The 14653-nt window shown below is 42.2% G+C and overlaps 1 protein-coding gene across 3 annotated transcripts in view; it reads right to left on the reverse strand.

The window, feature by feature from the left end:
* Window positions 1-606: 606 nt before the first annotated feature.
* The window catches only part of sfxn3 (sideroflexin 3), a 108585-nt gene continuing 94538 nt past the window's right edge, over window positions 607-14653 (reverse strand). For all 3 annotated transcript variants that reach the window (XM_072238882.1, XM_072238884.1, XM_072238883.1), the window contains 2 exons: window positions 12122-12169; window positions 607-5331 (listed from right to left, as the gene is read on the reverse strand). In XM_072238882.1, the coding sequence (XP_072094983.1) occupies window positions 5235-5331; window positions 12122-12169 (145 nt within the window). In that variant the 3' untranslated portion in view covers window positions 607-5234. The remainder of the gene's footprint in view (window positions 5332-12121; window positions 12170-14653) is intronic.

A 14653-nucleotide genomic window follows, 5' to 3' on the forward strand; every position in this document is an offset into this window, starting at 1 on the left:
GCGAGAGCGAGAATGGGAGAAAGAGGGAGGGGGAGAGAAAGGAGAGCAAGGGGTGGGCGAGAGGGCACGCCTCGAGCGGGGGGGGTGGTGAGAGGGTGCGCGTCGAGCGAGAGAGGGAGGCCGGGGGTGAGAAGAAGAGAGGAACAGATGGTGTGAGAGAGGGGGTGAAGAGAGAGGATGTGGGAAGAAGGGTGTGGGAAGACAGGTAAGGGGGAAGGGGGAAGAGGGAGGGTAAAGAGTGGGGAAAGAGGGAGAGAGAGAGAGGAGAGAGCAAGGGGGGAGAGAGAGAGGAGAGCGAGAATGAGAGAGGGTGAGGGAGAGAGAGAGAGTGAGGATAGAACGAGGAGGGAGAGAGCGCGAGAGGAAGCGGGAGAGAGAAAAAGAGAGAGCGAGCGGGAGAGAGCAACAGAGGAGAGTGTGAGTGCCTGTCGAGATCATGAGCGAGTTAGAGAAATGTGCCAAATGAACTTTCTGACAACTTATTCAAATATCTTCAAGCCCGCAGCCTGGAGGTCCACTTAGCACAAGTTGTGGTGCTGCTGCATACAATTTGCAATTCATCATAAATTCAAAATTTCAAGGAATGAAAAGGGACATAACCAAGCACAAACCGGCTTTATTTCACCTCTTTTGGTAACAATATCTCCACACTATCACATACACCAACTGCACAAGTGCACCATAATAGTTGTTACAAATAAATCATGGGAATTCAACATATAAATTAAACACACACATTCAAAACTCATTGGGCAATACGCACATTGTCACTTCTACCTGCTAGTACGTGGCTTGATAAGCAGGAACACACATTTCTTGTTTGGTATTTCTGCCACAGTTCTCTCAAGTCATCTTGTTCTTGACCCAACGAAATTTGGAGTGGAGATCAAGCCCAATCTGGCCGGGAATGAAAAAGCCTGTGGGAGAACCATCCCTGAGACTCTGGCTATTCTGATAGATCGTATTGTGAACCACTCTAACACTGCTTTCAATAATAACCCCAGAGTTAACAGTGTTATTTCCCTTTCAGCCACTGTGCTTTGGTACAACAATTTAAGTAGGAAATGCTCTGCAAAGTGCACTAACAAGTATTGCTCAGTTGTGTTCTTTTTGGTGATCATTGTTGTAGATAATATAATATTTGTGTTTTTCCAATGACAGTTCTGATTGCATGATATGTAGTTCAATAAATATCACCATTGTTGATTAATGATTACCTCCCTTTTGTTGTCTAACTCAGGATAATTAGGGGATCTTGGCAGCAATACTCATAGTCAGATCATAAGTTTTCCAAAACACTATTGTTTCTAACAATTTCTACTTTGTTCCAATAGGGAAGGCATTGAATGTTCCTCCAATTATTGGTTTGTTAGCTTTCTCCAATGGAACATTTGTTTACATTTCACTTTAGGCTTACCAAATAATTAGGAATAAACAGCTTCCTGCCAAGTGTATAAATCAAGAAATCAGGAGAGCACTTGACTTACAGCTCATGATCTTCCTGGTGTGAAGAACTGGGACTTGCAGATGACTTCTGGACAGTTTTATAGAGGTTCATTTGCATTAGTCAGTAACTATATCCCCAACACTTTCAATGATATTTTCAGTATTGCATCCCACCACACATTTTTGATTTTACATCACACGTTGTTTATAGCAGTAGGAAATTTTTACATAGCATTAATATACATGCTAAATAGTTCTAGAAACGAGTTTCCTCTTGGACCCTGAGCTTCAGCAGGTTTGGTGGTTCCTGATCCTCTCTGGTAACCCTTTCCACTGAGTGCTGGGGCGAGGTAAGTGAGGAGGCCAACAGTGCCAAACCAGGAATGGTCAACAGTGGGTGATTCTGACTGGGGGTTGCCCCATAGATCCTACAGGCACGTGTTGTGTGGAGTCCGTAGATTGAAGAGAGGCACCTCTTTTCCAATGGCAATGGCCAAAGCTGGCAATGTCAACTTTGACAATTGTTATACATAGAAGCCCCTTGATCTTCAGTGTAGACCCAGCGTGCATTGGCCTAAACCCACAGGAACCAAGACAGATCCTACATTAGAGAACGCTTTGGTTGAAAATCAATTAACTTAATGATTCTTAATTTTTGTTCCCCTTAAAAGCTTGTAGAATGATGTCATGTTAGACGATTAGACTTCACTGAAAAAAGAAAAACTTTGGAAACACCCTGATACAGAATGTGGAAAGTGTGCAATTCTAGCAACCTAGGGCAAAGAATATATAAATAAGCCAAATCTTTGGATCTTTTCCACATGCTTAACTCTTATCTAGGTGCATTTGTGGAATATGGGCAGTGAGGAAGAGAGTGAAGTCAGGAGATCAGATCAGCCAACTGGCAGAGCAGGCTCAGGAGGCAAGATGGAACAGTCCTGCTTCCATTCCCTAGGCCCATTTGTTCAGAGGTTGGTGCTATATTAGATGCTGCTGTTTTCAGCTGTAGTACTGCTTATTTCATTCAAAGACTTCGAAGCCCAATTGGGGGGGGGGGGTGTTGGTTAACTAAGAAGCATGTGGTTTCAAAGTGACTGGTACCCTTATGATCATCAACTTTTTAATCCCCAAGGAAAATCTGCTTACAATACACCTGACAATTACTGTAAAAATAATAAACTGCTTTTTACTTTTAATTTTACAACTCCCTCACTCATTGACGTATGGAACACCAATAATCAACTACCTGTAATTCACTTATTACACAGTTTTAAACAAAAATATCACAACCTTTCTACTTCTGGCTTTCAAAAGTAGAATGTATTAAAATGTTTTGAGCTACCTCATATAATCTGGACTATGGCCAGGGATTTCAGCAAGAGTTCGAGTGCAGTCCACAAGGTCTTTGTGTACCCTTATTCAAATATGTATGAGGCCACACAGCACTATTATATAATCCGTATTTCAGCATGCTTGGACAGTTGAGATAGCCAGGAAGGACAGATGTCTCCCTCACTGTGACCTTGCAGCACTGTCATGCCAGGCATCTGAGAAACAACAGTAGTAAATTAACCAGCCATGGTGAAATGGTGGAGCAGACTCAATGGGCCAAATGGCCTAATTTGGTTCCCATGTTTTATTGTCCAAATTCCTCCTTGCATCAAGTAGAGTTGATTATCGCACAGATACTCTGTTTGTAATGGGAGAAATCAGTCAGTTTCTTTTTGATGCTTCACACTTGTTGCCACAAGATTTCCATGTACAAAACTTCCCAAGGGCCACTGTTGGATACATGAATCAGCATCACAATCACATGCTGATGTCTGTACCACTACCCATCTCGTCATAAGCATCTTGGAGAAGTTTAGAAAATTGTATGCGGGACACAAACAGGAAGAGACAAAGGATATGAAGGATAAAGTTGAACTGAAAGGTACAGTATATAAAATGTAAGGGCTGGTGGGAAGCCAGAGGAATGGGAAACTTTTAAGATTCATCAATATAAAACTTTATAAGGGACAAAACTGATTTCAAGAGAAAACTATGTATAATGGCAAAACAACAAGATGGACAACTATGGATGTATAAACAGGAAAACGGCAGCTAAGTGTGGGATCTGCAGACAATAAGGCAGGTGAGTTGATAATGACCAGTAAGGAAAAAGCAGATAATGTCCTTTTTTGCGCATTAGTCTTCACTGTGGAGACACTACAAATATCCCCAAGGTAATTTCAGCTAACAGGAAAGAACTGTGGAGATCTCAATGAGAAATGGGATGAGTGAGAATGGACAAAGTCACAGGCAGGCAAAAGGCCAGTTACTTGCTGTACCACTCTGATGGGCCTACCATTAGGCCATTCTGAACCCATACTCCGCTGGGCTGTCCTTGGTGATTTTGCCTTTGAGCAAATAAAATGTGCGTGTATTCTTCATCGGGACGGAGTATCACAAACAAAAGGAGACTAATTTCTTGGGTCTGCACTCCATGAAGTTTAGAAGTATGAGGAGTGAACCTACTTATAATCTTAAGAGAACTTGATGGGGTAGATGCCGAGATACTTTCACTGTTGGGAGAGTCACGAGCAAGGAGGTACATTAACGTAATAAAGAACTGGTCATTCAAAACTCAGATGTGTATAAATTCATTCTCTTGGAGAATCATAAATCTCCTGAATTTTCTGCGCCCAAGGGCAGATTGTAAGATATACTTAAGGAGGAGACAGATAAATACTTGAAGGATTGAGGAATTGAGAGCTGTAGGGATCTGGTTGACAAAGAGGCCATCTTCGATCAAGCATGATCATACTGAATGGTGGGGTAGCCTTAAGGTGCCCTAGTTCTGTTTTCTTCTGCTGTGTTCAACTACACTCTCTGAAGCATCTACTGTAGTAAATCAGAAAATGTAGAATCAATTAAGTTACTGCTTTGACGGAGCAGGAAAAGATCACAACGTCTTGGTTATTCCAAGATTTAAAATCATCAGTAGTGCTGGATGTGAATTTTCCGGTCAAAGTAGAATCTTGTGCAAGTGCAGAATGAAGACTCCTCCCAGAACAGACTGCAAAACTAATTAAATGTAAACGCAATGGGTGCTGTCTAAAATGGAAGCTAGTTCCCTGCTACCCATAGTAAGTAGTCTCAAAGTCTGAAAAGGTGAGAAAGTAAGAAGGGCTGTGAACCAAAGCAAACATACACAGTAATATTTTAAAATGATGAAATCAAACTGACTGCAAATCAGGGGGGTATGCAAGACAACAAAATCAGCAGAGTGCTGATGTATTTGTGATCCTTTTGTTGAATTTGCTGTGGAGAAAATGCATATGGAAGGTTCTAAGTTTAAACTGCACCAGCAGGAAATGGACTGGATGAATTATGGATTCCCTGAGCAGTTGGAGAGTTTGACAGAAGTGTGTTCATATTGTTAATTAGTGCTGTTGGGTACAACTTATTTACTCACACTCCCAGTAATTTAAAAACCTCAGCAATTCCATCTGAAAATTCAGTTTCCCATCAGGAATTCTCATCTCCTGGGAAGTACTAATTTTCAATGTTTAAACATCTACCAGGTCATATACAAAGAGAGTGAAATTTAGAGTAGTCAATGGTACAAGTCACTTGTTTTCCCTTTGTTTAGTATCTTTCTGTGTTGGGCAACGATACTTCCTCCTGTGGTGACTTAGGAGAAGGGCAGGTTGCAGGAAGATCATTTCAGACGTGGAAGGGAAGTTACTGCTGCTGGAAAAGTGAATTGTTGACCATTCTGGCCAGGCTGATAACGTGCCAACAGCCTATAAGCCCTTGTTGAAGTACACAACATTAATAGCAGAACTTCTCGCCTGAATCTGAGCTTGGAGCTCTGGTTCGAGTCTGGAAACCTTCATAGAACTGTGAAATGGAAAATAAAAGATGACACAAGTTAATAATAACAATAAACAATAACAATAATATAATAATAAAAGTTTTCTTTCCCTCTTTCTGTCTCAGATGGATCCTGTGACAAGTAACTAGCTTATCAGGTCGGCATTTAGCAAATTGCTCTGGCTTCAGCCTTGCATGAACAGCCTAAAGCAATTTCGCCAAGTGCCATAGTCATGCTGAGTGATCGCCCCTCTCAATTTCCTGATGTAATGGCAAAGATAAGATTGATGGAGAGATAGTCAGACAGACATTGGACAAAGCTACTGGAAGAGCTATTGAAAGCTAGTGATGACCAAAGCAGGTGTGGGTGGAGTTGGAAAATATCTCAATCAACTTACACAAAATGCCAGAGGAACTCAGCAGGCCAGGTAGTATCTACGGAAAAGAGTACAGTCAACGTTTCGGGCTGAGACCCTTCATCGGGACTGGAAAAAAAGATGAGAGGTTGGAGTAGGAAAGTGGGGGAAGGGGAGGAAGAACCACAAGCTGATAGGTGAAATCGGGGGTGGGGGGTAGTAAAGAGCTGGGAAGTTGATTGGTGAAAGAGATACAGGACTGGAGAAGGGGGAATCTGATAGGAGAGGACAAAAGGCCAAGGGGAAGGAGCACCAGAGGGAAATGATGGGAGACCGCTTTGCCAAACACCTACACTATCCGTCAGAAAAAGCGGGATCTCCCAGTGGCCACCCACTTTAATTCCGCTTCCCCTTCCCATTCTGACATGTCAGTCCACGGCCTCCTCTACTGTCACGATGAGGCCACACTCAGGGTGGAGGAGCAACACCTTATATTCTGTCTGGGTAGCCTCCTACCTAATGGCATGAACATAGGTTTCTCGAACTTCTTGTAATTCTCCCTCCCCCCTTCACCATTCCCCATTCCCATTTCCCTCTCTCACCTTATCTCCTTAACTGCCCATCGCTTCCCTCTGGTGCTCCTTCCCCTTGGCCTTCTGCCCTCTCCCATCAGATTCCCCCTTCTCCAGTCCTGTATCTCTTTCATCAATCAACTTCCCAGCCCTTTACTTCATCCCTCCCCCTCCTGTTTTCACCTCTCACCTTGTGTTTCTTCCTCCCCCGCCCCCCACTCCCCACACTTTCTTACTCTGACTCTTCATTTTTTTTCCTAGTCCTGATGAAGGGTCTCGGTCTGAAACGCTAACTGTATTCTTTTCTGTAGATGCTACCTGGCTTGCTGAGTTCCTTCAGCATTTTGTGCCTGTTGCTTAGATTTCCAGCATCTGCAGAATTTCTTTTGTTTGAAATATCCAAATGAACAAGATTCAGCTCACTAACAAAAATGGCTCATTGATGAGGCTCAAGTCTGAATTTGTTTTTTGGCTCATGTATCCCTGAGGACAAGTTACCTCAGGGTAACTCAGGGAATGGTACTCAGCCAGGAATACAAAAAAGCCATTCGTGCTAATAAAGTCATCACCAATCTGTGAAGTAACTCCTTATATCCACCATTGCACAAATACTTAATATCTTTAGTTGAAAAGCTGTCAAATTTAAGTTAGCAAGTGATCTGGCATCAATTATGCTGACATTCTGAGTTCAACATTGTATGGGAACATAGGTTTAAGTAAGAGAAGAAAATCTAAAAGGGATCAAAGAGGCAACATTTCCACCCAGGAAAAGGTTCTGAACTTAAAGAGGGGTAACTTTGAAGGTATGAGACGAGAATTAGCTAAGATAGACTGGCAAATGACACTTAAAGGATTGATGGTGGATATGCAATGGCAAGCATTTAAAGGTTGCATGGATGAACTACAACAATTGTTCATCCCAGTTTGGCAAAAGAATAAATCAAGGAAGGTAGTGCACCCGTGGCTGAAGAGAAATTAGGGATAGTATCAATTCCAAAGAAGAAGCATACAAATTAGCCAGAGAAAGTGGCTCACCTGACGACTGGGAGAAATTCAGAGTTCAGCAGAGGAGGACAAAGGGCTTAATTAGGAAGGGGAAAAAAGATTATGAGAGAAAACTGGCAGGGAACATAAAAACGGACTGTAAAAGCTTTTATAAATATGTAAAAAGGAAAAGACTGGTAAAGACAAATGTAGGTCCCCTGCAGACAGAAACAGGTGAATTGATTATGGGGAGCAAGGACATGGCAGACCAATTGAATAATTACTTTGGTTCTGTCTTCACTAAGGAGGACATAAATAATCTTCCAGAAATAGTAGGGGACAGAGGGTCCAGTGAGATGGAGGAACTGAGCGAAATACATGTTAGTAGGGAAGTGGTGTTAGGTAAATTGAAGGGATTGAAGGCAGATAAATCCCCAGGGCCAGATGGTCTGCATCCTAGAGTGCTTAAGGAAGCAGCCCAAGAAATAGTGGATGCATTAGTGATAATTTTTCAAAACTCGTTAGATTCTGGACTAGTTCCTGAGGATTGGAGGGTGGCTAATGTAACCCCACTTTTTATAAAAGGAGGGAGAGAGAAACCGGGGAATTATAGACCGGTTAGCCTAACGTCGGTGGTGGGGAAACTGCTGGAGTCAGTTATCAAGGATGTGATAACAGCACATTTGGAAAGCGGTGAAATGATCGGACAAAGTCAGCATGGATTTGTGAAAGGAAAATCATGTCTGACGAATCTCATAGAATTTTTTGAGGATGTAACTAGTAGAGTGGATAGGGGAGAACCAGTGGATGTGGTATATTTGGATTTTCAAAAGGCTTTTGACAAGGTCCCACACAGGAGATTAGTGTGCAAACTTAAAGCACACGATATTGGGGGTAAGGTATTGGTGTGGGTGGAGAATTGGTTAGCAGACAGGAAGCAAAGAGTGGGAATAAACGGGACCTTTTCAGAATGGCAGGCGGTGACTAGCTGTGAGGAGGATGCTAAGAGGATGCAGGGTGACTTGGATAGGTTGGGTGAGTGGGCAAATTCATGGCAGATGCAATTTAATGTGGATAAATGTGAAGTTATCCACTTTGGTGGCAAAAACAGGAAAACAGATTATTATCTGAATGGTGGCCGATTAGGAAAAGGGGAGGTGCAATGAGACCTGGGTGTCATTATACACCAGTCATTGAAAGTGGGCATGCAGGTACAGCAGGCGGTGAAAAAGGCGAATGGTATGCTGGCATTTATAGCGAGAGGATTCGAGTACAGGAGCAGGGAGGTACTACTGCAGTTGTACAAGGCCTTGGTGAGACCACACCTGGAGTATTGTGTGCAGTTTTGGTCCCCTAATCTGAGGAATGACATCCTTGCCATAGAGGGAGTACAGAGAAGGTTCACCAGATTGATTCCTGGGATGGCAGGACTTTCATATGAAGAAAGACTGGATGAACTGGGCTTGTACTCGTTGGAATTTAGAAGATTGAGGGGGGATCTGATTGAAACGTATAAAATCCTAAAGGGATTGGACAGGCTAGATGCAGGAAGATTGTTCCTGATGTTGGGGAAGTCCAGAACGAGGGGTCACAGTTTGAGGATAAAGGGGAAGCCTTTTAGGACCGAGATTAGGAAAAACTTCTTCACACAGAGAGTGGTGAATCTGTGGAATTCTCTGCCACAGGAAACAGTTGAGGCCAGTTCATTGGCTATATTTAAGAGGGAGTTAGATATGGACCTTGTGGCTACGGGGATCGGGGGTATGGAGGGAAGGCTGGGGCGGGGTTCTGAGTTGGATGATCAGCCATGATCATAATAAATGGCGGTGCAGGCTCGAAGGGCCAAATGGCCTAGTCCTGCACCTATTTTCTATGTTTCTATTATTCCTGCCCCCCAGAAGGTGAGGGGAGGGGAGGGAAAGAAGGAGTTGGTAGGGATGGGTACATTTACTAAAAAGACATTTACACAAGCACATGGATAGGAAAGGTTTGGAGGAATTATGAGACAATCATAAGCAAATAGGACTAGCTTGGATAGACAACTTGTTTGGCATGGGTGAGTTGGGGCAAAGGGCTAAACTTTATTTTTGAAATTTATATAAATAAAAAATAAACAGCAATATAACACAAGCAGCTAAAATACCTGGCTAATAAACAGCACCACCTGGTGGCTATGTTGATTGACTGCAGGAAGACCCACTTAGTCATACAGTATGTTCTGTATTGGATAGATCTGTTGCAAAATCAGATCTTGGTTCCAAAAGATCACTCCTACTTTAACCCCTCTGCATGGGAGCTGGCGTGCAGTATTTCTACCATCTTTGTTTAACATCACATTTCTTCAGCATTTTGCTCTCTGGTTTTCTGCTAGTACAGTACTGGCTCTCTGCTAGCGGGAAGCACAGTAGGGTAGCAGTTACAGCTCCAGGAACCCAGGTTCAATTCCCACCACGGTTGGTAAGGAGTTTGTATGTTCTCCCTATGACCATGTGGATTTCAACTGGACGCTCTGCTTTCCTCCCATATTCCAAAGACATACAGGCAAGGGTTGGTATGTTGTAGACGTGCTACACTGGTATTGGTAGCATAGCGGTACTTGCTGGCTTCCCCCAGCACATCCTCAGACTGTCACTGACACAAATTATGCATTTCATTTATGTTTTGATATTTTGATGCACATGTTACAAATAAAGCTAATTGTTAATATTTTTAGCAGGATTGTAACATTTAGAAGGTAATTAGTCCTTTTCTTCACCCCTGGGAGAGATGTTTCGTGATGAGGGCAGAGCTTAGGAGGACAACGGCGCCTAATGGCGACTCCTTTACTTACATCTTCGGGAACAGCTCTATTTCCTTAATATCTTTACTTTTCCCTTTCAGGGTTCTTTTAAAGACCCTGACCTGGAGTTACACGCAGACTTCAGATCTTTGCGGAAACGGGATCTGCTCTCGAGGTCTCACGGTACGCCAAGGACGCGGCCTAGAAGACTAGCATGCCTTCAGGGTTCTGGGATTTCGTGGCTCTGGAGGCGGGCGGACTTGAGGTCAGTGCCGCTACAGAAAACTGGTGCATCACGGGAGACAGAAGATCATAAGCAGCGAGCTGGCTGCGTGCCCAGAGACCCGAGTTCTTTGGGCACAGAGCTCGAAAGGAGCGATGTAACAGACTTTTAACATCATAAATCAGCGAGTTGTCTGTTACGTCTCCCCTCTTGCTGTGAAATGGAGACTTCCCTTTTTCCCTCATTAAGGAGAGACAGCAAGCCTGTGGTATGTTGAATTACTGGGTGAACGAGTAGTCCTTGGGCTACTGCAAGTCTGTGTCTTTATTGATGCTTTGCTGCACGCTTGAGTGCTCGGTAGGGGGGTGCCATTGCTTTTTTTGCTGGTGGGGAGGGGGGGTTCATTGATTTACTGCTGCTTGTGCGTGGGAGGGGGGAGCTGGCGGGGGGTGTTGGGGTTCTAACTTTTAATTGTCATTCATTCTTTGGGGCACTCCTCTATTTTCATGGATGTTTGCGAAGAAGAAGAATTTCAGGATGTACATTGTATACATTTCTCTGACATTAAATGTACCTATTGAAGCCTATTGAATTGAAACCCTTTCCAGACAGAAATTGTTCTACAGGACTCTTCACGCTCAATATTCAGACCCTGACTACAAGAGTTCCCAACAGATGTTACAATGGAATACTACATTTTTGCTCATCACTGTTAATGGTCCAAGGTAAAAAGGTTCATTTATTATCAAAATATACAACTTGAAATTCTTCTTCTCTGGGTAGCCATGAAACCAAAAGAAAGAAAGAAAGGCAGCACAGTCATCAACTCCCCAATCCCTCCTCCCACACAAAAAAACAATGAAACAGAACAGGCACATCAACCCCCGAATCTCCCTCCCCACACAAAAAAACAAATGGAACATGCACATCGAACCCCAAACCCTCCCTGAACAAAAAAAAAACAAACAAAATGGAACAAGCACATCAGCCGAATCATCCTCTGATGTATAAAGGGTAGGGATACTTTGTACTCGAATGGCAAGAAAGTACAATTAGTGAATTTTAAAATGCCTAGGGGAGGGGTGATGAATCCAAGAGAGCATTACGAAAACTTTGTTGGCATGCAGCACCTCCACTCGATTCTTTAAATCCCATCCATAGTAAAAAGATATATAATGATTATCTTTACTGCCAATTGAAGCAGTGATTTTTTTTAACAACCCAAGAGCAGTGAGATATTGGCACAGGAAACGTCTCACACAGGCTTGGCACCAGTTAGATGGTTAGAATATGTGACATTGGATAAGTTTTGAAATATTCACAGAACTAGTGAATCTATCAGTATAATTACAATAATACTATTTAGAAATATTATTGATCAATTGTCTTTATAAAAGATTAATGTTAATTTCAACAAGCTTTCTAGAATGTTTCATTTATTTCAATGTCTCTTATACTTTTATTAATAGTAAACAATGAATATACATCAATAAGCAATAGAACCTAACCTTTTTCCTTTAAAAGTGCATAATTATTGTTACTAATCATTAACCGATGAAATCACTGCTTAAATATGCCATGGCATGTGAGAAAATTTTGTTTGGAAGATCATCACTAGTTTGGGCATACGCTCTGAAAAATATTTGCTTGGGGGCTTGTCTTTATGACCACTTCCCAGGGAGGTACCACACTGCCCGGTGGGGTTGACTAAGACAAAGCCTGGTGTATCTCAGCCAACGTCGAAATGAGCAGTGACACTGGACAACAGTAATGTGACAAACAAGCACAAAAAGAATCAACGCCTATCACAACACAGCAAGTAGAGTCTATATTTAGATTAAACTATAGTTGATGACTACTTACAAATGGAAATGTGATGGGAAACAATGAAAAGGTTACGTACCTTTTTTGTGGAAAAAGTGCACAGCATAGAGGAGTGGCAAAGACCAAGCTAAGGGGTGGGAGAAAGAACACTAGTCAGTAATGTTGTTCTGAATCTACAGTACATGTAAGCCTATCAAAAACAAACAATGGTGAAAATACTCAGAGAAAAGACACAAGAGACGGCAGACGCTGGCAGCTCAGGCACCATCTGTGGAGGGAAATGGACAGTAAATGTTTTGGGTCGACAATTTTCACCTGGATTGGCTGCAAATAAGGGACGGGGACATCAGCTCTCTTTTTCCCTCTACAGATATTGCCCAACTTCCTGAAGATTTCCAGCATTTTCTGGTTTTACATCAGATTTTCATCACCTTCAGTTTAGCTTGTTTTTTTTCATTTTTGTTAACTACTGTATTAATTGATTGATAGTCCACTGAAAATGGGTAGGTTATAGCAATATGACTAAAACAATGGAGAACTAAATTTACTGTGTTATTTACATGGCCTACTATGTAATGCCTATACTTGATTGATCAGAATTTCAGAACGTAAGACAAGGATTCACAAATTCAGCCAACCCACCATCAAGCACATATACAGAGAAAGGTGCTGGGAAAGGACATGATGGGAGGAGGCTATGTAACATCCACGCCAGAACCACCAGACTCAAAAACAGTAGCTTTCACCAAGCAGTAAAGCTGATCAACACCTCCACCCGCTAATCCACCCCTACACAACCCCCAACCACCACTGATTTGTTTCTTGTCAGTCACCTTATATACAGACACTCCTGTGCCTAGTGTCATTTTATAGACGTACAATCAATGTAAGCTATCTTACGTATTTATATTTATTGTGTTTTATTATTATTGTATTTGTTATCTTTCGTGTTTTTTATGCTGCATCGGATCCATAGTACCAATTATTTCGTTCTCCTTTACACTCGTGTACTGGAAATGACATTAAACAATCATAAATCTTGAAGAGTACATAAGCAAAAACAAATGTGTATAATATTTAAGTATAGATTATGATCAGTATTACCTCACTAACTCAATAATTCAATCTCCTCACGCCTGCACCTTATGCAAGTCGTTTGCAGGACAGGTTATTAAGTGAACAGTTAATGTTATGATCACAGGATGCTGTTAATTATAATTATTATTGCTACTGGCTTAGTGCAGTCACTAACTGTTCCTCGAAGCGGCTACAACCATGAAGCACACAAATTCCTTCTCCCTCTGGCCATGTAAGAAATACAGATCTATGCTGCATACAGAGAACTGAAGTGGATAATACCGACAATTCCTGGTGCCTTGATTCAGGATTATTTCTACCAGCTAATATGACGCATGAGCAAACTTTCACAGAATTTATCCAGGAAAAACCAGCACAAGATCTAAAAAGATTATGTTTTTTTTTAAGACTATTAACTTATTTCTGAGTTTTTATTTGCAAATGTTGCCTAAACACTACTGTTAATTGTTAAGTGAATGAAAACAACACTCTAAAGCTCTTTGGCTAATTAGCATATTAATTTGGTACCGCTAAATGCACCCAAGAATTTCTAAGACTGACAACATAGGTTTGCTGGGTACTTGGATAGTAGGGGTATGGTCCAGGTGCAGGTCATTTGGACTAGGTAGAATAATAGTTTGGCATGGACTAGATGGGCCAAAGAGCTTGTTTCTGTGCTTTAATGTTCTGTGACTCTACCTAATAACCATTAAATAGTATAAAAGGCAAATGATGGATTATTGGCAACAAGCCACTTATGATAACTACAGTCTAAATAGCCTTGCAAGTGGAAACAGAGGTCAGCACGAGATCAGTGAGTAGTGGAAACAGAACACTTGCATGTTTTGAAAAGGGACTTGGGAAAAGCAATAATTTGAATGGCGTAAAGGACAAGCAAGTGGAACTAAATGGATACACGAGGAATTCTGCAGATGCTGGAAATTCAAGCAACACACATCAAAGTTGCTGGTGAACACAGCAGGCCAGGCAGCATCTCTAGGAAGAGGTACAGTCAATGTTTCAGGCCAAGACCCATTGTCAGTCCTGATGAAGGGTCTCAGCCTGAAACATCGACTGTACCTCTTCCTAGAGATGTTGCCTGGCCTGCTGCGTTCACCAGCAACTTTGATGTGGAACTAAATGGATAGTTGTTTCAAAGAGCCGAGACAGACATGATCATTGAATAGAAACATAGAACATAGGTGCAGAAGTAGGCCATTTGGCCCTTCGAGCTTGAACCGCCATTTAGTATGATCATGGCTGATCATCCAGTTCAGAACCCTGTACCAGCCTTCCCTCCATACCCCCTGATCCCTTTAGCCACAAGGGCCATATCTAACTCCCTCTTAAATATAGCCAATGAACTGGCCTCAACTGTTTCCTGTGGCAGAGAATTCCACAGATTCACCACTCTCTGTGTGAAGAAGTTTTTCCTAATCTCGGTCCTAAGAGGCTTCCCCTTTATCCTCAAACTGTGACCCCTCGTTCTGGACTTCCCCAGCATCGGGAACAATCTTCCTGCATCTAGCCTGTC

Source organism: Mobula birostris, chromosome 21 (genome assembly GCF_030028105.1).
Source record: "Mobula birostris isolate sMobBir1 chromosome 21, sMobBir1.hap1, whole genome shotgun sequence".
Classification (NCBI taxonomy): Eukaryota; Metazoa; Chordata; class Chondrichthyes; order Myliobatiformes; family Myliobatidae; genus Mobula; species Mobula birostris.